This window comes from Trichechus manatus, unplaced genomic scaffold, assembly GCF_000243295.1.
Source record: "Trichechus manatus latirostris isolate Lorelei unplaced genomic scaffold, TriManLat1.0 scaffold00040, whole genome shotgun sequence".
NCBI classification, from domain to species: domain Eukaryota; kingdom Metazoa; phylum Chordata; class Mammalia; order Sirenia; family Trichechidae; genus Trichechus; species Trichechus manatus.
The window spans coordinates 6,896,885-6,921,178 of record NW_004443976.1 but is presented as its reverse complement, the minus strand read 5'-3'; the positions used below and the strand labels follow the sequence as shown (position 1 = coordinate 6,921,178).

At 41.3% G+C, this 24,294-nt stretch overlaps 1 protein-coding gene across 1 annotated transcript; it reads right to left on the bottom strand.

Moving 5' to 3' along the window:
- Window positions 1–7,252: 7,252 nt before the first annotated feature.
- On the bottom strand, window positions 7,253–23,742 carry ZNF18 (zinc finger protein 18). The gene is made up of 5 exons (XM_012555514.2): window positions 23,263–23,742; window positions 22,402–22,588; window positions 21,881–21,972; window positions 15,151–15,235; window positions 7,253–9,365 (listed from the first exon to the last, which is right to left on the bottom strand). The coding sequence occupies exons 1-5, from the start codon at window positions 23,647–23,649 to the stop codon at window positions 8,578–8,580; spliced, it is 1,539 nt and encodes a 512-aa protein (XP_012410968.1). The 5' UTR covers window positions 23,650–23,742; the 3' UTR covers window positions 7,253–8,577.
- Window positions 23,743–24,294: the final 552 nt, after the last annotated feature.

The following is a 24,294-nucleotide window of genomic DNA, read 5'->3' as shown; positions in this document are numbered from 1 at the left end:
TAGCCCTTAAAGATTTTATCAACTGGCTTTGGAAATCACAAAGTCTCTGCTCAACTGACCAATGCATTGATATGGATATAACCTTAAGTGTTTGGCTATTGCTGGAAACATTTTTCCAGGCCACTTCAGGTGTGTCTCATCGTGATTTCTATTTTTTTTTACTTCTTAAAGTTCCCCTATAATAGAGAGAACTTGTTTACCGTTCTATGATTAGGATCTACCCAATTTCTGACAACTATAGCAAAGCAGCAATTTTTCTTATCTTTTGTCTTAAAAGAGTCTCCACCTACTAGAAAGGAGTCTTTCAAAAGCGTCCCTGGAGCTACAGGACCTTGGAGACTGGGAGGTGGGGAGGCCTGATAATACCCCGCCCTCACTCTCTTGACTCATGGAAGACATTTACATATGTTTAAATTGATGGAGGCATTTTGAAAGACAAAAGATAGCTAATTTCTTTCCTTTTTACTGTTCTGGAACTGCTACTTTTACTTTAAGACAAAACTATCCTTTTTCCTTAAATAAAACACATTTCATAGAATATCTAGCTTAAGTTACTTAAAAAGGCTTCACTTTTAAGACTGACATAGTATAAAACAAAGATCTTAGCGTACTTTTCAAATAGCCCAATTTATATTAAAGTTTCTCCAAGTAGCTATTACAAATCTAAATCACAAGACAGACACAAGATGCAGTTTTTTCTGGACAAAGAAAGAACTGAGATTCTATGACTAGCCTTACAAAATACAGCAATTCTTAGCCATAGCCAGTAATCTAATACAAGACAAACGTAGACCAGAAGCAAGCTCTTAGAACAAAAGGAGACAGAAAGACCACATAAACTCACCAGATAATACCACACAAAACAAGGATATGGGGATCCTAGTTTCTAAAAGTGTATATAGCTGTTTTTGGTAAGATCGACTCAATTCAATGGAAAAAACAGGTACAGAACTACCACTCCTCCCTGAAATATCAAAACACAGGTCAGGAGCTGCCACCTCTCCCTAAGAATTTGCCATAACAGAGCACTGTTTTCCAGGTTTTCTCTGAGCCACAAAAAGGTCCGAATTTTGCAACTTAGAGTGACTCACAGCTCTTTGAAAATAGAATTAACCTCTTCAAACGCCCGAATCCAGGCCTAAACTGTAGTTCACTTAAAGAGTTACTAAATGTCTCTCTTAACCAAAGGATGAAGCAAAAATCTAAGAAAGATTCTCCTTAATCAATTAACCGGTTTTTCAAATATGCCAAACAAAACTTAAGAAAACACGAGAAAGAGAACAACAAAGAATAAGCAAAAGTTCGTTTTCTGAGAGCACTCACTCCATCAGTGTCGAAGGGACATGGAGTGGGAACACGTGGGTCCAGAAGATAGGACCTTTCTTTGCCGGCTTCTGCTCCGCAGTCCAGGTCTCTTCGAAGTTGACTGGATTCGTAGCTTCAGATCCTGCTCACAGCGCCATTAACTGTTGTAGGGAAGAAACATCACAAAGCTTAGTAAAGTAAAAAGGAAGTTTTATTTGGCATATATTCAAAAGGACAAAAGTGGGAAGCGGACAAGCATGCTGCCAGAGCCATGTCTGCCCGAGTCCAAAGAGTATCACAGAATAGGCAAGAATGGGAAAACGGACAAGAATGCTGCCACAGCCTTGTCAGCCCAAGTCCAAAGAATATCACAGAATAAGCAAGAATGGGAAAACGGACAAGCATGCTGCCACAGCTGTGTCTGCCCGAGTCCCTCAAGTGATTTTTGTACACTGATCTTGCATCCTGCTGCTCTACTGAATCTATTTAGTGCAAGTAGTTTTCTTGTGGAATCTTTGGGGTTCTCTTAGTACATCATCCGCAAATAGTGATAGTTTTACTTCTTCCTTTCCAATTTGGATGTCCTTTATTTATTTTTTCTTCCCTATTGATCTAGCTAGGACTTCAGAACAATGTTAAATAGGCATGGTGATAGAGGGCATCCTTATCTTGCTCCCTTTCTCACGGGAACGCTTTCAGTCTCTCGATGTTGAGAATGATGTTGCCTGTTGGTTATGTATAGATGCACTTTATTATGTCAAGGAATTTCCCTTCTATTCCTATTTTATTGAGAATTTTTATCAGGAATGCATGTTGGGCCTTACTAAATGCCTCTCCTGCATCCATTGAGATCATCATGTGATTCTTTTATTTATGTGGTGGATTATGTTGATTTTCTTGTGTTGAACCATCCTTGTATACCTTGTATGCATCCTACTTAGTTACAATGCATTATTTTTTTGATATACGGTTGAATTTTATTGGCTAGAATTTTGTTGGGAATTTTTGCATCCATATTCACGAGAGATACTGGTCTGCAATTTTCTTTTTTTCTGGTGTCTTTGCTTGGCTTTGGTATCAGGGTTGTGCTGGATTCATAGAATGAATTTGAGAGTATTCCTTCCTTTTCTATGCTCTGAAATAGTTTAAGTAGTACTGGTGTCAGCTCTTCTCTGAATGTTTGGTAGAATTCTCCAGTGAAGTCGTCTGGGTCAGGGCTCTTTTTTTGTTGGGAGTTTTTTTATTACCTCTTCAATATCTTCTCGTTATGGGTCTGATCTAATTTTCTATCTCAGTTTCTGTCAGGTAGGTAGTATGTTTCTAAAAATTTGTTCTTATTGGTTGGAGTATAATTTTTCATAGTATTCTGTTAAGATCCTTTTTATTTCAGTTGAGTCTGTTGTAATGTCCCTCATCTCATTTCTTATTTGAGTCATTTGCTTCCTGTTTTTCTTGTCAGTTTGGCCAATGGTTTGTTGATTTTGTTGATCTTTTCAGAGAACCAAATTTTGTTCTTGTTCATTCTTTCAATTGTTTTCAAATTTCATTTATTTCTGTTCTAATCTCTATTATTTCTTTTCTTTTGGTGCCCATGGCCTTCTTTTGCTGTTTTCTGTTTGTTTGAGTTGTAGGGCTAATGTTTTGATTTTGCCCAGTTCTTCTTTTTTGATGGGTGCATTTATTCCTATAAATTGACCTCTGAGCACTGCTTTGCTGTGTCTCAAAGGTTTTGGCATGATGTGTTTTCCTTATCGTTTGATTGTAGGAATTTTTTTTATTCCCTCTTTGATTTCTTCTACTACTCAGTCATTTTTAAGCAAGATGTTATTCAGTTTCCACGCATTTGGTATTTTTTCCTTCCTCTTTCTGTTATTGTTTTCTACTTTTAAGACGTTGTGATCAGAGAAAATACTTTATATTATTTTGATGTTTTGGATTTTATTGAGGGTTCCTTTGTGACCTAAAATGTGGTCTGTTCTGGAGAATGGTTCATGTGAGTTGGAAAAGAATGTATACTTTGCTGTTGTTGGGTAAAGTTTTCTAAATATGTCTATGAGGTCAAGATGGTTGATTTTGGCCTTTTGATCTTCTGTATCTTTGTTGAATTCCTTTCTAGGTGTTCTGCCTTTACCGAGAGTATTGAAGTCTCCTGGTATTATTGTGGAACTGTCTATTTCTCTTTTCAGTGCTGTTAGAGTTTATGTATTTCAGAGCCCTGTTGTTGGGTACACAGATATCTCTTATGGTTATGTTTTCTTGGTGGAATGTCCTTTTAATCATTATATAATGTCCTCCCTTGTCTTTCATGGTTTCTTTTGCCTTGAAGTTTACTTTATCTGAGATTAGTATTGCTGCTCCTGCTCTTTTTTGGTTACGGTTTGCTTGAAATATTTTTTTCCATCCTCTGATTTTTAATACATTTATATCTTTGTATCTATGATATGTCTCTTGTAGACAGTGTATTGATGGATTGTGGTTTTTTATACATTCTGTCACACTCTGTCTCTTTGTGGGTGCCATTTAAGGCATTTACATTCAATGTGATTATTGATAAAACCAAAAAAGCAAACCTGAAGATGTCGAGTCGATTCTGACTCATAGTAACTGTATAGGACAGAGCAGAACTGTCCCATATGGTTTCCATATATTCTTGGTTGGCAGTATTTTTCTTTCAAGGTTTTATATGTGTCATCCCATTGCCTTCTTGCATGCTGTTTCTACTGAGTGATCAGAGCTTAGTCTTATTTTTTCCCCTTAGTGACTTCTTTATTTTCTCTAGCTTATCTCAGGATTCTTTCTTTGTCTTTGGTTTTGCAAGTGTGATTATATGTACTGGTGACTTTCTTTTGGGGTCCATCTTACGTGGGTTTCACTGAGCCTCTTGGTCAGATTTTTGTCTTTCATGATATTTGGGAAATTTTCTACCAGCAAATCTTTGATAATATTCTCTGTGTTTAACATTTTATCACTCTGTTCTGGAACTCCGATCACGTGCAAATTTTTGCTCCTGATTGTGTCCCACATAAATCTTAGGTTTTCATTTTTCTTCATTCTTTTCTCTCATTTTTCCTCAAAGCGGCATCCATGAATTTGTCTTCAATCTCGCTGATTCTGTCTTACATTGTTTCAAATTTGCTCGTAAAATTTTCTATTGAGTTGTCCACTTCTGAAACTTTGTTGTTTATCTTTTGGATTTGCTGTTTTTTGTATGATTTCTGATTATTTATTTATTTTGACATTTTGTTCTTGTATTATTTTCCTGAATTCTTCTATTGCTCTGTCTGTGTTTTCCTTGATTTTGGTTATGTTTTCTTTGGCTTTGTCTCTGTTTTCCATGATTTTGTCTATTTTTTCTTCGGTTTTGTCTGTGTTTTCCTTGATCACTTTCCTAATCTCTTGGGAAAAAAAAAAAAAAACACAAGAAAATCCATTGCCTTTGAGTCAATTCTGACTCATAGCAACCCTACAGGACAGAGTAGGACTGCTGGATTCGAATTGCCGACCTTGTGGTTAGCAGTTGTAGCTCTCAGCCACTACGCAACCAGGGTTTCCAATAATATCAGTCTTTTGAATTCCATATCAGGTTTTTCCACTGCCTTTTTTTCTACTAGGTTATCTGATTCTTTATTTTGGTCACTTGCTGGAGCTATCTTGTCCTGCTTTTTTACATGTTTTGATATCATCTGGTGTCTCCAGTACATCAAGGTATTATTTATTGATTGTATGTTCATTTGTTTGGTCCTGTTTTTTTGTTTTGTTTTGATATGTCAGAGCAGGCCAGCCGGGTGTGCTTTGCTACTTGCTTGTCTGTGGGCATGACAGCTCTTACCACCTTGTACAGGTGGGCAGGGCAGCAGCAGGCAAGGCGAGCCTGCTTCACCGTACACTGGTTTGGCAAGGTGGCTGAAGGTGGACTAGACGGACACTGTCTGCCTCCTGATGTTGATCCTGCAGTGTGGGAGTGTTCACAGCCCCCTGCCAGATGAGTATGTCGGACAAGGAGTGGAACAGGTTCACTTCCTACCATTCAGCAGCTGGTTGAGTGGCAGGAGGGAAGGCACAGTGCAGGCCTGGTGCAGTGGTGGACCTGAGTGCCAGGGATGCTCTAGACAAGGCAGCACAGCAGGTGCTGCCATGTGGATGGATGTGACATAGTGGGTTAGGTGGGCAGGAGTGAAAAAAGGAAGAAAGAGGAAAAAAAGAAAAAAAATGATGTTGTGGGGGATGATTAATGGGGTTGGGGCAGACCTGGATGCCAGTGGGAAGGGAGGGGAGGTGACGTATGGGGCTAGATGGGAGGGAGAAAGAAAAGAAAGAAAAAATGACAGAATAGTGGGGTCTAGTGGGTGGGGCGGGGCGGGGCGGTTCTGGGGAATCGGTGGGCCAGTGTGTCCACAGCTCTCTAGCTGCAGCAGAGCAGCTGGTAGTTGCCAGCGAGAAGAGGGTTAGGGGCTAGGTGGGAGGGAGAAAAAAAAGAAAGAAAAAAATGGGCAACCACAAGAGTGAGGGCAGTTTGTCCCAGGGATCAGTGGGAAGGGAGGGTAGGTGATATACAGAGCTAGGTGGGAGGAAAAAAGAAAAAAATATGGTGGCAGGGCAGGAGTTAGTGGGTGGGGTTGGGCATCCACAGGGTGGTGGTGGGCCGGTGGCTCTCTAGCCATGGCAGCACAGTGGAGGGTGGTGGTCAAGGGGGAGAGGTAGCATACGGGGCTAGGTGGGAGAGAGAAAGAAAACTAAGAGAAAAAAGAAAATAATAATTAAGAAAAATGGTGGCGCGATGGGGGCCAGCAAGTGGGGGCAGGACGAACCTGGAGGCTGGTGAGAAGGGAGAGGAGGTGACGTATGGGCGTAGGTGGGAAGGAGAAAGAAGAGGAAAAAAACAAAAAAAATGGCGGCATGGTGGAGCCAGTGGGTTGGGGTGGGATGGATCTGGGGCAGCAGTAGGTCATTAGGTCTCTAACCACGCAACATGGTGGAAGACAGCAAGAAAAGGAATAGGTAGTGTACAGAGCTAGGTGGGAGGGGGAAAGAAAGAGAATTAAAAAAGCCATGAAGCAGGAGGGAGTCCGGTGAAGTGGGGGGTGGGGGGTTTCATACTGAAGTCCCTGGCAGCGGGGACTGTGGAAATAAGGGGGTTCTTGTTTCTACTCACCAGAAGGGTGAGGGTGGGAAAACTTGTTTCTCTGGTTACTGGCAGCTCTGTCTAGTCTTGGGTGCTCCATGAAGCTGCCTTCGCGTATTCACAGTCCCGGGTCATTGCTGGCTGTGTTTCAAGAGGGCCACGCTGGCCTGTTTTAGTTGGCAGGGGGCCTCCACTCCGTATTCTATTTTTTGTCAGTTTCATCTTCCATTCAGTGTTTGATCTGGTTCTTTATCCTTTCATTTGATGCTTAGGGTTCCAGGACTGATGTTTTTATCTGTTTAGTTTTTTGTTTTAGTCTTTGCTGCAGAGGGACAGCATGGTGGCTCTGTCAAGGGTGCCATGTTGGCCCCATCCCCTCCCCTATAATTTTCTAAATTTTCTGCCAGGAAGAAATTTTCATTGGAAGCTCAAAGAGTTCCTCAACTTTAATGACCTATAAATAGCTCTATGGGGAGTCTTGTTTGGTAAGAAATGCCTGGGAGGGCCCAGTACTCCTTCTGGGATCATTATGCCCTCATATCCCTACAGAGACTTCTTTTTTTAATCAATTACTATTTAGAGTAGTGGTTCTCAAACTTCAACAGGCATCAAAGCCCCTGGAAGGCTTGTTAAAACAAAGATTGGTAGGGTCCACCTACGAAAATTTCTGATTCATTTAAGTCTCTGGTTCAGTAAGTCTTAACAACTTGCAGATGTTCCTGGTCTGGGGATCACACTTTGACAAACTATGATTTAAAGCATCAAATCCTGCGATCCTACAAATCTTTTCTACGTACAATACAGAATCCAATGCCAACTCCTCCATGTTTTTCCTGCTTTCAGACTAGTGGTTCCTACACCCCCTTATGTGCAGTCTTCTCCCTCATATTCATGTTGTAAGGTAGTTAACAGACTCTTCTGGAACTCAGGGACTCTAATTTGAGGTTTGCCCTTCCTCTCCCATTAACCATAACTCATTTCCCATTGTTTGCCAACATCTTGCAGTTTCCTGCCTATAAGTTAATCTGTTTTCAGGGAGATAGCTCTGTCTTGCTCATTAGCATCTTCCTTCTAGATCCTCATCTGAATCGTACAATACAACCAGGCACAAAAAGGACCAAATGAAAGGGAGGGGTGGAAGTCTCAGGATTCACGAGCAAGAGGACACTTTTCAGCATTTATCTTTGGAAGAATAGGTCATTTGTACAGGTTAGATATGCATGTTCATAAACCTCTAGGCAGTACTATAAAATCAATCCTATTGATTTCTTCCTAACACCTTCAAACAAAATGAGATAAAAAAGATAATTTTAAAGCACAGAGCACTTTAGCAAAAATGATCATTTAAGTGGGATGTAAGGACAAAGAGAGGCAGCTTGAGGGGCACCAGCAAGTGGGCACCAAAGACAGACCAACCTGAGACAACAGAGTGCCTAGCACTGGCCAAGCTCTCACAATCTGGCCTTTAGGTTAGCACTGTCATATCACTGTTCTGCTCTATTCTAAACTTGATAAGCCTGTATGAGCTCAAATAGGAGCTCAACTACCATTTGGAATCTCCCATGAGAAAATACACGTCGAGTGATAGTCAACACACAGTGAACATTTCAGACACAAATGAGATGGGGAGTGACTCTACCAAGTTTATTTAAAACAAGGACACTTCAAGTTCGTTTTTCACCCGTATGTCAAAGAATACATGAACCATCTAGTCCTCTATGTCTGCTTGCCCTTATGTCTCAGGAAGACATGTTCTGGAATCCCAGCTCTAAAGGGCTGATCCAAAGTTCTTCCCCTGAACAGTAATTACAGCTGCTCTGTTAAACTCTTCCCAGATGACAGATACTTCTAGAGCACAATCTCCAAATGACGTTTTTTCCTCCCAAGGGGTCCAACAGAAGACTCTGAGCAAGGCGATGAGCTGAAACATGAAGACATTTCTTTCTCCTGATGCAGAAGCAAGAAATTAAGGTGGCATGAAATCCAGCCCAGGAGCCCAATCTATCCTCCAAGTTCAAAACCATCTACAGTTTCTCCCTTCTCCAATCCATGAAAATGGACCAGGGATACAAGATGCAATTCCAGCAGATGATTCCAAAAGCTATATATTTTTAATTGGAGAGAGATAGAAATGGGATAAAAGAGTCTTGCTATTGAAAGGGCTTCTTCCCCAAGTGCGATCTTTGATGTTTATCAAGACTTGAGCTCCAGCTGAAACTTTTCCCACAGCGAGAGCATTTATAAGGTTTCTCTCCTGTGTGGACCCTCTGATGTCTATTAAAGTTTGACCTCTGAATGAAACTTTTCTCACAGATGGGACATTTATATGGTTTCTCTCCCGTGTGGATTTTCTCATGGTGGCGCAATCCAGAGAAGTCACTGAAGCCTTTCCCGCAGTAATCGCATTTGCAAGGCTTCTCTCCTGTGTGGATTCTCTGATGCTTCACAAAGTCTGAACTCCGCAGAAAGGCTTTTTTGCAGGTGTGGCACTGAAAATACTTCTCTCCAGTGTGAGTTCTCTGGTGAAACACAAGCTGAGAATTCCTGTAAAAGGTTTTCCCACACTCTTTGCAGGTAGGGAGCTTCTGGGTCATGGGGGGTCTCAGCTGACCTTTCTGGAGGGCCTCTGGCTTCTCCTCGAGCCACAGCAGAGACAGATCTCCTGGGTGAGGATTTGGCAAATGCTGGCCTGGCTGTTTCCCAGAACTCCTTTCTTGAGGAGAGAGCTGCTCCCCTCTCCCCTCTCCCTGGAGGTTTCCCTGAGCCTCAGGGAGATGCTCTCCTTCTCCAAATTGGCTTGGCTCATCCTCACTGAAGAAGCCACTCACGGAAGCCTGAGGAGGGGCCTCTCCTGAGATGTCACAGGGGGCATCTGGAGGTTCCTGGTCCCTATAATTTTCCAGGTTTAGGTTCTCTTTGTCACTCTCCTGCCTATCTCCTGAAAGAAGAAAAAAGAAAGAAGATTTGAAACAGTTCAGTAAATTTTATGCCCTGTTTTCTAAATCATATATGCAAGAAAGGCACATCATAAAACATGGATTCTTTCTACCAACAGGGCATTAGTGAGCAAGGAAAAAAAATATCATCCAGCCTGAAGCCCTGGCACTACACTTTGCATGCCCTGTGTTCAAGGGTAAGTAGTTCAGATCTGGAGCTGAGGAGAATTTCTGAATAGCAAAGCAGGGTTCATAGGGAGCTTTTTTGACCCCTCTATAAATAAGGAGAATAGATTTCTTAAGGCCCAGAAAAAACAAGTATACTATGAGAGTACTATTTTTTTTTAATAAAAAATGGGCCTTAGTGGCACAGGGTTTTAAGCATTTGGCTGCTAATAAAAAGGTCGGCAGTTTGAATCCATCAGCTGCTCCTTGGAACCCTACCGGCAGTTCTACTCTGTCCTATAGGGTCACTATGAGTTGGAATCAACTCGATGGTAAAGGATTTTATTTTTAAAAAATGACTGATTCTTATCTGATTATATATAAAAAAAAGAAATATCACTAAACACTTTTTGAAAAGGCAGAAAAATACACAGAAGAAAATCAAAATCAACCTCAATCACACTACCCAGACATAACAACTATTAGCAAACAATTGCTTCCAGTCTTTTTTTAACCAGACATACATGTTTTCTCCCACACAACTGATGTCATGTTGTATATATGGTTCTATATCAAGCTTTGTATCATAACATAGTAAATTATGCTCTTGATCAATTTTACATGGATTCTCCCACTCTCAAGTAATCCTAACATTCATTAAATGCAGTCATTTGTCATTTTACAATGGATTTACTGCAGTGTAGCTATAGTGGAAAAGTGACTCCCTTGGTTTGTGTTTGAATCTAGCATCCACATATCCTTTATTAACTCCTAGAGATAGTTAAAAATGTTTTTCTCATCACAACTCAGGTTTTTGGTTAACATCACTACACAATGATGCATACTTTAGATTTTTATTTTGCTGGTAGAATTCATTTTCATAATTTTGTATATTCCTTTATTCCTGTAACCTAAAGAAGCAATTTACCTTTTTCTTTCATATATCAGTGTCTTTGAACACCAAAATTACTTGCTCCTGAGCTACACCTGAACTTGTTAACCAACAAATTCCTCTCAAATGAAAAAGGCACTTTCTCTTACCTTAAAAAGTCTTCATAAATATTTTTAAGGGCTGGATAATAGGCCATCATAGAAATGTACTACACATAAGCTGTTTTAGAATTCTCCCGCTGTAAAAAACTAAGTTATTTACTGAGTTTTTGTTATTATAAATAATGCTGTAATAAGCAATTTTTCTTCTAAGTTTTGTCCACACTCATGACAAATATATTACGAAAGGTTCCTCCTAGCGGACTTAGTGTATCAGGATGCATGAATATTAGGCTCTTGCCACCAGTTACCACTTGCCGTTGAGTCTCTCTAACTCATGATGCTCTGTATTTGTCAGAATAAAGCTGTCCTCCATAGGGTTTTCAATGGCTGATTTTTTCCAAATTAGATCTCTAGGCCTTTCTTCTGAGGCACCTCTGGGTGCCTTGAACCTCCAACCTTTCAGTTAGCAGCCGAGTGCATTTACAGTTTCCACCATCCAAGGACTAAAGCTCTTGATACCTACTGCCAAAGAGATTTCCAGAGCAACTACACCATCTTCTGGTGTAAGTGTTCAATACTTAAGTATTGAGTGTTTTAAATATTTCCCATTTAGATAGGTGAAAAATGTTTCTTCATTGTTTTAAATTTTAATTCCTTAGATACTAAAGGATGAAACTATTGTTCACATTTATGAGTTACTTTTCATGCTCCAAGACTACTGCTGTCCATTTTTCAATGGGAAAGTCATTTTTTATCAACTTACATTAACTCTATATTTAAAAAAAATCATTATCTGTCATACTCATGGAAAATGTGTTTGACCAATTTATTTACACTACCTTTCAGGTTATTTTTTATGTACTAAAGTTTTGGCTTTTCTTTTTAAATATATTCAAGTCTCTTAATATTTTCCTTAAGGATTTCGTCTATTGGTTTCATATTTACTTATTTTCATATTTAAATTTTACGTATTATATTTTCCCATTTAGACATCAGTTAAACATACACTCATTTTCTTCTTTATTTTTATTTTCATGGTTTATCTCTTTTTAATCTGTTTTTATCTTATTTTGGTATGTTGTTCTTGTTGCTGGGTGTCATTGAATCGATTTCAACTCATAACAATCCAGTGTGACAGACTAGAACTGTCCCATAGGGTTTTCTTGGATGTAACCTTTACAGTAGCAGATCACCAGGTCTTTCTCCTACAAAGCCAATGGGTGGGTTTGAACCACGAACCTCTCGGTTAGCAGCTGAGTGCTTAACTATTCCACCACCAGGCGTGATTATTTTCGTATATGATATACAAAAAATCTAATCCAATTTGTTTTCCCACACTGCTCATTCAACGACTCATCCCTACTGATATGTCTTGTTTCCTCCATCATACGTAAAGTTCTTATATAGACTAGCTTCCCTTCCTAGGCTCCCTTTTCTATTCCACTGATCAGTGCATCAATTTTTACAATAGTATCACATTATTTTAATGATCTATCTTTATAATACATCCATCAACAACCAGTTGCTGTTGAGTCGATTTCAACTCATGGTGACCTCATGTGTGTCAGAGTAGAACTGTGCTCCATAGGGTTTTCAATGGCTAGTTTTTCAAAAGTAGATCACCAGGCCTTTCTTCCAAGGCAGCCATGGGTAGACTCAAACCTCCAACCTTTCGGTTAGCAGCCAAACACTTGACTGTTTGCACCACCCAGGGACTTGGTAATACAACAGACACTTAATAGTCCCAGATTTCACATTCATGAACTTTCTCCATTCAATTTTCTTGTTTTAAACTATTCTTGCCTATTGAATTCTTGCAGATAAACCTAAGGATCATTTTCTCAAATAGACTAAAAAGATAAAGAAAGAAAACATTCATGGCAATTTTGATTAGCAGTTTGAGTCTATAGCCTTTGAGGCTCACTCTTCTGCTGGCCTGCTCTAACTATGAGCTCTTCTTCCGTATGGTCAATCAAAACAGCACGTGCGCTCTCTCCTGTGATTTCGGCCCTTGGTCCTAGTGCAAACCTGGCATACTGGCTAATTACTGTATCTTTGAGACAAGTCATTTTCCATGTTGTTCCTGCTGCTTCTACGTTTGTTTAGGATCTTGTTGCAGTGACCTGGACTCCTGCACCAACTGCCCACAGGGTGCCTCTTCACCAAGCATTTCCAGTCCATCCTGTATATGCTGCCAGATTAATCTTTCTAAACCTTTCTCCGAGTATTTTTTTCACTTAAGAACCTACAATGGCTTTTCTTGCCTATCCAGGCAGGCCAACCTTCTAGATTCTCCACAGTTTGGGTCAAGGTAGGTGTCTTAGTTATCTAGTGCTGCTATAACAGAAATACCCCAAGAAGCTGGCTTTAACAATGAGAAGTTAATTATCTGACAGTCTAGGAAGCTAGAAGTCCAAATTCAGGGTGCCAGCTCCTGGGGAAGGCTTTCTCGCTCTGTCACTCTGGGGGAAGGTCACTGTCATCAATCTTCCCCAGCTGAGGAGCTTCTCAGCACAAGGACCCCGAGTCCAAAGGACGTACTGCTCCTGGCTCTTGTTTCTTGGTGGTATGAGGTCCCCGTCTCTCTGCTCACTTATCTCTTTTATATCTCCAAAGAGAATGACTTAATCTACAACCTAATCTTGTAGATCGAGAACTGTCTCTAACCCTGCCTCGTTAACATCATAGAGGTAGGATTTACAACACACAGAAAAATCACATCAGATCACAAAATCACACAATACTGGGAATCATGGCCTAGCCAAGCTGACACATATTTTGGGGGGCAACAATTCAACCCATGACAGTAGGATCTAATGGTGCCAGGTCAGCAGGTGAGATGAGAGGAAAAAAACAGAATGAGTGATGATACAGTCATCTGTATATCACAGATAAACATCGCATTGCAATGACCTCTAAAGCAGTATTTTCAAACCCTTCTGACTACTAACACAGTAAGACACGTGTACACCAATGTTCAATGCAGCACTGCTCACAATTGACAAAAGGTGGAAACAACCAAAGTGTCCATCAACAGATAAATGGATAAACTAAATGTGGTACATACATACAATGGAATATTGCTCAGCCATAAAGAAAAATGAAGTCCTGATACACGCTACAATATGGATGGATCTTGAAAACATTATGCTAAGTGAAATAGGTCAACTGCAAAAGGAAAAATATTGTATGATCTCTTTCATGTGGAATATTTAGGATAGGCAAATGAAAGAGACCAAAGTTCATCAGTGGTTACCGGGGCAGGAGGGAGAGGCGAAGAGGTAGTAAAAGCACTGAGTTTCTGTTTATGGTGATGGAAAATTTGGCAACATATATAGGTGATAGCTGCACAACAGGATTAATGTAATGATGTCATTAAACTGTACACTTGAAAAACATTAAACTGGCAAATGTTTTGTTATATATATTTTTACAAGAATTTTAAAAAATATATTTATATTAAAATACAGTATGCATACAGTCACATATATTTTGGACAGAAATTTTCTGAGAAACTAGCTACTACTACCCCTACTACATTTAAGGCATTCTAATATTTTTTATCTTCTCCTTTTTCTTTTTAAATATTGGCTGCAACCCAGTAAAATGATTTCACAATCCACTAATGGGTCATAAAAAACAGATTGAAAAATACTGCTCCAAAGGAATCCTTGTGAAATAGTATAATGATAAACATATTGCTTAAAATTAAAATCATGTCTCAGGTGATGCTTGGTCCTCTGGTATATCAGCAAAGGAAAATACTTAATTAGATCCCACTGAGGAGAAAGAACGGCTTGTCATACAATTTACAGTCTTTGTTCTTTTCTTTTTCCACAGTACTAGCAATTACTGTACATGTAAAGGTATATATGTGTATATGTGGATGCATGCGGCATATGTCTATACCAGCGCCAGGTGCCATTGAGTCAGCTCGGATTCACAGCGACTCTGTGAGTGTCAGGGTAGAACTGTGCTCCCTAGGGTTTTCAATGGCTGATTTTTCTGAAGTAGATCACCAGGTCTTGCTTCTGTGGTGCCTCTGTATGGACTCAAACAGCCAACCTTTTGGTTAGCAGCCAATACATATGTTTGACAGTTAGGCTGTTCATAACTGTAATGTTTTAGAAAGAGAGTAGAAGGCAAAGGGTGACTGAAATTTTACAATGGAACAAGTTCAAGTTTCTTCTTACCCAGTCTTAAAATGCATGATTTATATGAAGTATTTGTTGTTGCTATTGCTGAATGAAAGTTAGATGCATAGAGAGTAGATAAAGCATTTTTTCTAGTGGTTTGTTTTATTTTGTGGAAGGTGAGTTCGTTATTACTCATTATAACTTCTACTTACTCTGATCCTTCTTGCCAATAACTGTAATGATGGCCGTTAGATAATCTTTCTTTTAATGGAATTCTGCCCGTATTTGTATTGGTCGCAATCTGTACTAATCTTAACTCTCACTGAGAGAAAGCTATCACAACAGTTTTACAGACAAGACTGAAGAGAGCAGTTGCTGCTAAAGATTTCCTCACTCTGACAACTTCAGGTTGAACCTGTATCTCTAAAAGAACAAAGACAATGCCTAAGAGCAATCCTTCTGGCTCCTTCCACTGGAAAAACCATGCCCTCACCTCCTGAGACCATTTTCCCATAGGTCTCCAGCATGAGATCCCAGTAGTGTTCCTTTTCAGTAGAATCCAGGTGCCTCCAGTGTTCCTGGAAAAAATACAATGTCGTGACCATAAACATGGCTCCAGATGAAGGGTCTGAACCCTGCCTTCCCTGCCTATAGTAAAACTGAGAAGGAAGAAATGTGCCTTAGGATCCTGGGCATCAGAAATCTAAGAAACTAGGGGAGAGGGATTCAAGGGAGGAAGAGGCCAAGAGGAAAACGACAGTCCCTACTTCAGTATTTCTTTCCCTGATAATAAAACGTTCAGGTTTTAAGTTGTGTGTGTGTTTTAAGTTGCATGCATTTAAGGGTAAATCCTTCCTGTTCAATGGAGAACACACCAGAGGGCAGGAGCCTTCTCCACACTCTTCTTTTTTAACCCTCTCATGTACTTACTGTAGGAGCCTGATATTCCAATATTTAACTGAAATCGGGAAATTCAAGGGGGAAAAGGAAGAAATGAAAAAGGAATCTGTTGAAAAGCGAGTGAAAATCAGTAAAAAAGAAGTAAGAATCAATAACAAAGCCAACTGAGTTGTAAGCCTCACGCTGAAAACAAAGACTGGTGGAGTCAGAGAAAGAGCCGTACATCCTGAAATCCCCAATAATCCTGGTCTGACATTCAGTCAGTTGATGCACTCTCGGGAACAAGACGTCCCTCAGTAATCCCCTAAAGGAAACTTCTTTTCCTGTGGAACCAGAGACTCAAAACAGGAAATACCAAAGGGCTAGAGTCTGCTTTCATGAAGCCAAATTTCAGTCTCCCCACCAAGAAGCCAGTTCTTTAGATATTCACCTTATCCAGCAGAGTGATGAGCAGCATATTCTTTAGAGCCAGACATACTGGGCCCAAGTCCCAGCTCTGCCACCTTCTAGCTGTGTGACCCTGAACAAGTTACTTAACTTTTCTGAGCCTTACCATCACCTAGGAGCCCTAGTGGTACAGTGGTTAAGAGCTCGACTGCTAACCAAAAGGTTGGCAGTTCGAATCCACCAGCCAAGCCTTGGAAACCCTATGGGGCAGTTCTACTCTGTCCTGTAGGGTCACTATGAGTTGGAATTGACTCAATAGCAACGGGTGTTTCTACCCTCACCTAAAAATAATCCTAAACTAAAAAAAAAATCAGGCTTGACAGAAATAATGCAAGTGTCACCTGCTTTATAGCACACTGTATTTTTCATTCACAGTATTCATCACAGCTTATTATATATCTATGTATAGATGTACACAAACACACACAATTATTTGATCGATATTTGCCTCCACTAGCCTGTAAGCTACCACGTCTGTTAGGTGGTGTGCTGTAGTGGCTTACGTGTTCCTGTGATGCTGGAAGCTTTGGCAGCAGTACTTCAAATACCAGCAGGGTCACGTTCCAGTGGAGCTTCCAGACTAAGACAAACTAGGAAGAAGGACTTGGTGGTCTACTTCTGAAAAAATTGGCTAGTGAAAACCTTATGAATAGCAGCAGAACATTATCTGATATAGTGCCAGAAAATGAGCCTCTCAGGTTGGAAGGCACTCAAAAGACGACTGGGCAAGAGCCGCCTCCTCAAGGTAGCATCAACCTTAATAACATGGGTAGAGTCAAGGTTTTGGGAATTTCATTTGCTCATGTGGCATGACTCAAAATGAGAAGAAACAGCTGCAAACGTGCATTAACAATCAGAACGTGGAATGTACGAAGTATGAACTCTAGAAAAATTGGGAGTTGTCAGAAATGTAACAGAACCCATAAAGATCGATATACTAGGCATTAGTGAACTGAAATGGACTCGTATTGGCCATTTTGAATGAGATGATCATATGGTCTACTATGCTGGGAATGACAAATTGAAGAGGGATGATGTTGCATTCATTGTCAAAAAGAACATTTCAAGATCTATCCTGGAGTACAGTGCTGTCAATGATAGGATAATATCCACACTACAACAAAGAAGACCAGTTAATATGACTGTCTTAGGCTGGGTTTTCTAGAGAAACAAAACCAGTAAAGCATATAAATATACATAGAAAGAGATTTATATTAAGGAAATGGTTCATGCCTTTGTAGAGGCTGGAACTTCCCAAGGCTGCGGGTCAAGCTGGAGGCTTCTCCTGATTCACATAGCTGCAGGGGCTGGTGAACCCAAGATTGGCAAGTCAGACAACAGGGCTCTGGCTCACAGGCTGAGAAGACTGACGAATCCCAAGATAGGCAGGCAAGACAGCAGGAAAACTGCTAGCTCAAGTCCCAAGAACCGGAGGTGAGAAGAACAGGAGCCAGCTGCAGGATCCAGTGCAAGCAAAAGCTTCCAAGCCTTGCCAGAAAGTCCACCCATACTGGATGCAAGCCACACACCCAAGGAAAGTCCCTTCAACTGATTGGCCACTCACAGCATATCCCATCATGGTGATTACATGACATCAAATCTCATCATGGAGGTGATCACATCATCATAGGACTGCCAAACCACATCATACTTGCCAAACTACTGAGAATTATGGCCCAGCCAAGTCGACATACAACCTGAACGATCACAGTCCACCCCTTGTCAACTTAGCACATGTACTCATATCCTTAAACAATACATAAGCTCTGAATAAAGACAATTATAAAGTCATACTTGTGCCTAACATGATACAACGCATACAACTGAAAACACATTATCCCTGTTTACATCCTATATTTGATAAAAAAACAAAAATATTTGATGCACATATACAAGGCAGATATACTCCTAACAATTACAGGCCTCGTTTCTGCAACTGGTCACGTGATCATAACTGGTATTTAGAACAACCTTCTTCTACCACCCATTCCGTATTGCCTTTACCCTTACCCTTATCAAGCCCCTGAGCTGGTCACGGTTCTTTGCCTGGTGGAGTCACCCAAATTTTCATTCCTGAAGGGTCTAGGCCATTAGTAGTCATGTCAAAATTGGGTTGCAGTAGTTTTCCATTGACTTAATCGCAGGGCATGATAGTATTAAGAGACACCCTAAGGGATCACCTGCATTCCAGACATACTCTTCCTTACCTCCATTTTGTAATATCAGTCCAATTTCTTCTTGGTCATCAGGATCAATTACAACAGCCAATATGGTAACTCCCTTCTTTGCCTGCTGATTCAAAGGCATAAGGAGCCCAAAGTGGCCAGGTAGCATTCTTAACTTTCAGTTCAATGGAATCAGCGACATGTCTTCAGTGGGAGCATTATTCCCTTTGGAACTAAGACCTCTAGACCTGCAGAGCATAAGGTCACAGGGACAGGAAGCAAAAATTTTGCAACTGGGTCACTACACGTAATAGTGAGTGGTGCCACTCTCATTTCCACCCCTTGATTCCTGGATCCATGAATCCTGGCTATGGGAGAAACAGCACCATATATCGGGTGCTGGTTTACAGCTAATACAGCCTCCTGGAGAACACTGCCCCAACCCTGTAAGGTACTGTCACCTAGATGGCACCATAATTGTATCTGCAGAAGGCCATTCCATCATTCTATCAAGACAGCTGCTTTAGGATGATTGGGAACATGGTAAGACAAGTGAATTCTATGAGCCCACCGCCACACTTCATATGCAGTGAAATGAATCCCTTGATCTGAGGCGATGCTGTGTGGGATACCATGACGGTGGATAAGGCATTCTATAAGTCCACAAATGGTAGTTCTGGCAGAAGCATTGCTCAGGTAAGGCAAATCCATATCCAGAGTAAGTGTCTATTCCAGTAAGAACAAAATCCTGTCCTTTCGAAGATGAAAGTGGTTCGATATAATCAACCTGTCACCAGGTTGCTGGCTGATCACCTCGAGCAATGGTGCCATATTGGAGACTCAGTGTTGGTCTCTGCAGCTGGCAGACTGGACACTCAGGAGTGGCTATGGCCAAGTCAGCCTTGGTGAGTGTAAGTCCATATTGCTGAGCCCCTGCATAACCTCCCTCCCTGATGAGACAATTCCCAATAAGAGTCCTCTAAAGGTTTGAAACAATGTCTTGGTTAAGGTGTGTTGTTAGCTGCCATTCAGTCAACTCCAGTTCATGGCAAGCTTGTGTACAACAGAACAAAACACTGCCTGGCCCTGCATCATCCTCACAATCATCAGCATATTCAGGTCCATGCTGCTGACTGTCTGCCTGTTGTGCCAATCTATCTCACTGAGGGTCTCCCACACTCTCATTGGCCTCTACTTCACCAAACATGAAGTCCTCCTCTAGTGACCAATCCCGCCTGATGACATGTCCAAAGCAAGTCACTTAGAAAACGTTCTGCTGTGATTCATAAGGTTTTCACTATCTAATTTTCAGAAGTAGATCACCAGGCCTTTCTTTCTAGTCTGTATTAGTCTGGACACTCCCCTGAAACCTGTCCACCATGTATGACGCTGGTGGTACCTAAAATAACAGTGGCATAACTTCCAGCATCACATCAACACGTAAGCCACCACCACACAACAAACTGACAGGTGGTGGTAGTAAGATGTATGGGTTCCTGGAAAATTTTCCTTTCTTCAAATGTAACTTTTCAGAACCATCAACTATATAAACAAGATACACCTGTCCCAGAGACTTCCATTTCCAGCCAAGACAAAATAAGGGGGTTTGGATTTACCTGCTTCAAACACCCTCAAAATGGAAGCAAGACATAGAAAACAATGTTTTTCAGACACTGCAGCGCAAAAAGTGATCCCTGAAAGAGGGGAAACAAATGAGGTGAGCCCTACAACTGCCCCATCTGACTGCCTGGAGATAAGTGTCCACGCAGCAGCTCAGGGAGAAGGAATCTGAGAGAAGCCTAGCAGCCTCCCTACATTGGGCAGAAGGAGTTGAGAGTCTGAGGAGACCAAGGTAGCTAGATTAGCAGGGCAGAAGACCAGACAGGGGAGAGCTGCACAGAGAGACAGCTCAGGAGATCTGCAGAGGGTCCCGTTAAGAATTCACCTGAACACTAAGCAATGCAAGTATGTAAGGAAACTACTCAAGCCTGGAAAGAACCACCTAGAAGAAGCAGAGGGAACAATCCCAGAGCTCACACAGGGCTGGAAATAGTTCACACTGCCACCAGCCAGAGTGGAAAACTCTGTACATCAAGGGGCATCAAGTAGAGTACTCACAAGGGCATTGCCTCAGTAAGAGGGAGAAATGAGCCCTAGACTAAAGGATTCTCTGATGCCATATAACAAACTGTGTCCAGGTTAACTTAACCGCATCCCAGGGCAAAGCTCAAGAATACTGATATGAATACAAAACTACCCAGTACCCAACAAGGTAAAATTCACAAATGTCTGACATCCAATCAGAGATTAAAGGGCATACAAAGAAGCAGGAAAACACGGTTCATAATGAAGAGATTAATCAATCAATCAAAACTGACACAGGTGAAAGAATCAGTAGACAAGGACAATCATATAGATATTATAACCATGTTCCATACGCTTAAGAAGCTGGAGGAAAGATTGAACATGTTAAGAAGAGATAAAAAAGATATAATAAAGCCGCAATTCAAACTTCCAGAGATGAAAATAAAATGTATGAAATGAAAATTACAACGGATGGGATTACCAGTAGTTTAGACACTGCAGAAGGAAAAATCAGTGAACTTGAAGACATAAAAATGGAAACTATCCAAAAACAGAACAGAGTATCAACAAGCGGTGGGACAACTTCAAGATATCTAATATATGTATACATTATACATATTCCACATGAATTATTCTCAAGAGTTCCCAAAGGAGAAGAGAGAGATGGGAGACAGGGAAAAAAAAATCATTGAAGAAATGATAGCCAAAAATTTTTCGAAAACGATAAACCCACAGATCCATAGTCAATGAACCCCAAACAGAAGACACATGTACATGAAAAAAATTGACTTCAAGGTACATCGCAATCAAACTGCTTAAAACCAGAGAGAAAATACTAAAAGCAAGGAAAAATAATGCATTATTTGTAGACCAAACATAAGAGTATATATGGCATGATTCCATTTTAAATAAAATTTAATAAAATGCAAACTAATCTATGGTGATAGAAAACAGATCAGTAGTTGCCTCAGGAGGGAGAAGGGTGGAGAAGGGCAGGAGAGAGCGAATACAAATGCACAAGAGGAAACTTTTGTGGGTGATAGCTATGTTTATCACCTTGATTGTAGTCAAGGTTTCGTGAGTGTATACACAGGCCAAAATGTACGAATTGTACACTTTTAATATATGCAGTGTATTGTATGCAAATTATACTGCCATAAAGTTGAAAAGAAGAAACAAATCCCTTGTTCCATGTTAGATGTAACCATTCTAAATCTCAAACTCATTCCTATGTCAGTGATCTAGACCAGAAAATGAAATACAGTCGTTCCTTAGCACAGCCCAAAGATAATGAAAGAGGAGAGATGACTATTTGTGGTGTTGAGACGAGATTTGTTTCTTCATAGCTCTTTCGAGTATTTGCAAGGGCCCAGATTCCACTATTTGAGATGGCAATTAGAAGAACATTGTACCTTGAGAGAACCTGAGAGACATACTGAAACTCAAGTTTCTTTTCTATGTATTATTCTTGTTATCCTAAATAAGAATATCTGCTCTTCTTCATATAGCATCTACTCCTCTTCTCCCCTCCACTTCTGAGAATGCTTCCCCTTTCAGCCCTCCTGACTACTGGTACACGCTCAAAACCTGGTTCAGGGCCAAGAAAAGCAGGGGAACCCAGCTCACCTGAGATGATGCTTGGAGAAGTGAGGCTCCAAAGTCCTGGTCTCTGACGAGCCTCTCCTCAGGTCGGGCAAGAAGCTGGGAGGCAGCCATCACTGAAGTAAGAAACAGGAAGTTTTAAGAATCTAGATGTCCTCCTCAGCCACTCCCAAGAGGGTACTGATAAAAAAAAAAATAAAAAACTTGACAAATTAGAACTGATACCTGTTCCTTCATCCATGATTTCAACATTTGTTTTACATAATTAACAAAGTTCAACTCCCTCCAACGTTCCAGATAGTCTCACCCAAATTTTCTCCCACCTTCTTGCTCAGATCCAAAATCCAAATGGTCTAGCACAGACATAAAGTGGTGTAAAATGCAGACTTTAAGTGTCAAAATTGGCGTGATTCATGGAAGTCTACCGTTTCCAAATTTTCCAGGGACAAGTCAATCTGAGCATATCATTTTAAACTCACACAACCACAACCCCTAATTTTCTCCAAGAGCACACCATACCACCATAAATAATGACTGCCCCTCACCTAACTCTTGCTCAGCGTCAGATTCCTCTTTCACGGCATGACTCAGTTGCTCCGCAGGCTCTGAGGCTGAACTTTGATGTCGCACCTCTTGAGGCACCACTTCATGATGGGACTCTGCCTCCCTCACTTGGCAGCCTGCAGATTCCATCTTCTCTGAGATTTCCTGTCCTAGAACTTGGATGCTGATCTAGAGACCATATATTACTAGTTACTGAAGGATCCAGAGTCAGGATTTCTGAAAGACATGAAGCTAACCTTCTACAACAGACTATAAGACAGTCCGTAGGGACATGGAATGGGGAAGGAGAAGGCCAGCTTTTATTTCTCATTCAGCAGGAGCCAGTCGAGCAGAAACCGAGATATCCCAAGAGAGGCCAAATGCAGAGGCCTGAACCAGACCTGGAAGACCTTCAAGACAGGCCACTAATACTATGTTTCTTTGGATATCTCCACCAATTAAAACTGTTATGAACAAACTCAAACGTTTTAGTGTAAAGATGGAATGGGATGGGGGATTTTATCTTCAATCCATAATAGCTAAAAAGTGTTGAGTCACACACAAAAAAAAACCCAAAACCAAACCCAATGTCATCGAGTCGACTCTGACTCATGGAAGCCCCATGTGCTACAGAGTAGAACTGCTCCATAGGGTTTTCTTAGCTGTAATCTTTATGGCAGTAGATCACCAGGCCTTTCTTCCACAGTGCCACTGGGCAGGTTTGAACTGCCAACATTTACATTAGCAGTCGAGCACAAACTGTTTGCACCACCCAGGGACCTGAAAGTCACATAGAGCTTTAGAAGTAGGTGAGGGCTTGTGACACCCTAATGAGACCCCAAATCACAATACCCTGTGCTTACCCACTGCCACAGTCTCCGGGGGTCTCCCTTCAAGCTCTCTACTAGGGTCACTGCCTCCTCTCCGCTGCCTGGACACTGTTTCCGCACCCACATCTGGATCTCCCCAGGCAGGATGGTCAGGAACTGCTCCAACATGAGGATCTCCAGGATCTGTTCTTTGGTGTGAACTTCTGGCTGCAGCCACTGGAAACAGAGCTGCCGAAGCTGTCTCAGGGTCTCGTGGGGCCCAGACATCACCTGGTATCGAAACTGCCTGAAAAGCTGGCGGGCAGTTTCAGGGCTGGAGAGTTCCCCTTGAGGGGCAGCATCTGGTCCAGGGAACGGGGGGTCCTCTGCCTTAGCCAGTGGCGGCAGCAGGACCAGGGCCTGCCCCAGGTCAACTGGCATTATAGGGCTTGGCAAGTTCTTCCACTTTAGGCGAAGTGCTTCTGGGATGGAATGCCTCTCTAGGCTCTCTGGGGAGAAGCAGGTCTTGGCAGAGCTCTCGCAGGGACACTAGAGAGGGAGTGAGATCGAGTGCTACTCAGAGAAGAATGACCCATTTTCAGGTAGAGCAAATTCACATGCCCCCTGTTATGGACTGAACTGTGTCCCCCAAAATATCTGTCAATTTGGCTGGGCTACGACTCCCAGTATTGTGTGATTGTCCACCATTTTGTCATCTGATGGGCTTTCCTATGTGCTGTAAATCCTACCTCTACGATGTTAATGAGGTGAGTTTAATGAGTTATGTTAATGAAGCAGGACTCAATCTACAAGATTAGATTGTGTCTTAAACCAATCACTTTTGAGACATAAAAGGGAGAAGCAAGCAGATAGACAGGGGACCTCATATCACCAAGAAAGCAGCACCGGGAGTAGAGTGTGTCCTTTGGACCTGGGGTTCCTGCACAGAGAAGCTCCTAGACCAGGGTAAGATTGATAACAAGGACCTTCCTCCAGAGCTGATCAAAGAGAGAAAGCCTTCCCCTAGAGCTGGCACCCTGAATTTGGACTTGTAGCCTATTAAACAGACTGTGAGAGAATAAATTT

Coding starts and splice junctions, on each gene's coding strand:
- ZNF18 (XM_012555514.2), bottom strand. CDS start 23,649: ATGCCAGTTGACCTGGGGCAGGCCCTGGTCCTGCTGCCGCCACTGGCT. Junction 21,973..22,401: donor TGACGCTGAGCAAGAGTTAG/GTGAGGGGCAGT, acceptor TTCTTACTTCAG/TGATGGCTGCCTCCCAGCTT. Junction 9,366..15,150: donor TGGGAAAATGGTCTCAGGAG/GTGAGGGCATGG, acceptor TTCTTCTTTCAG/GAGATAGGCAGGAGAGTGAC.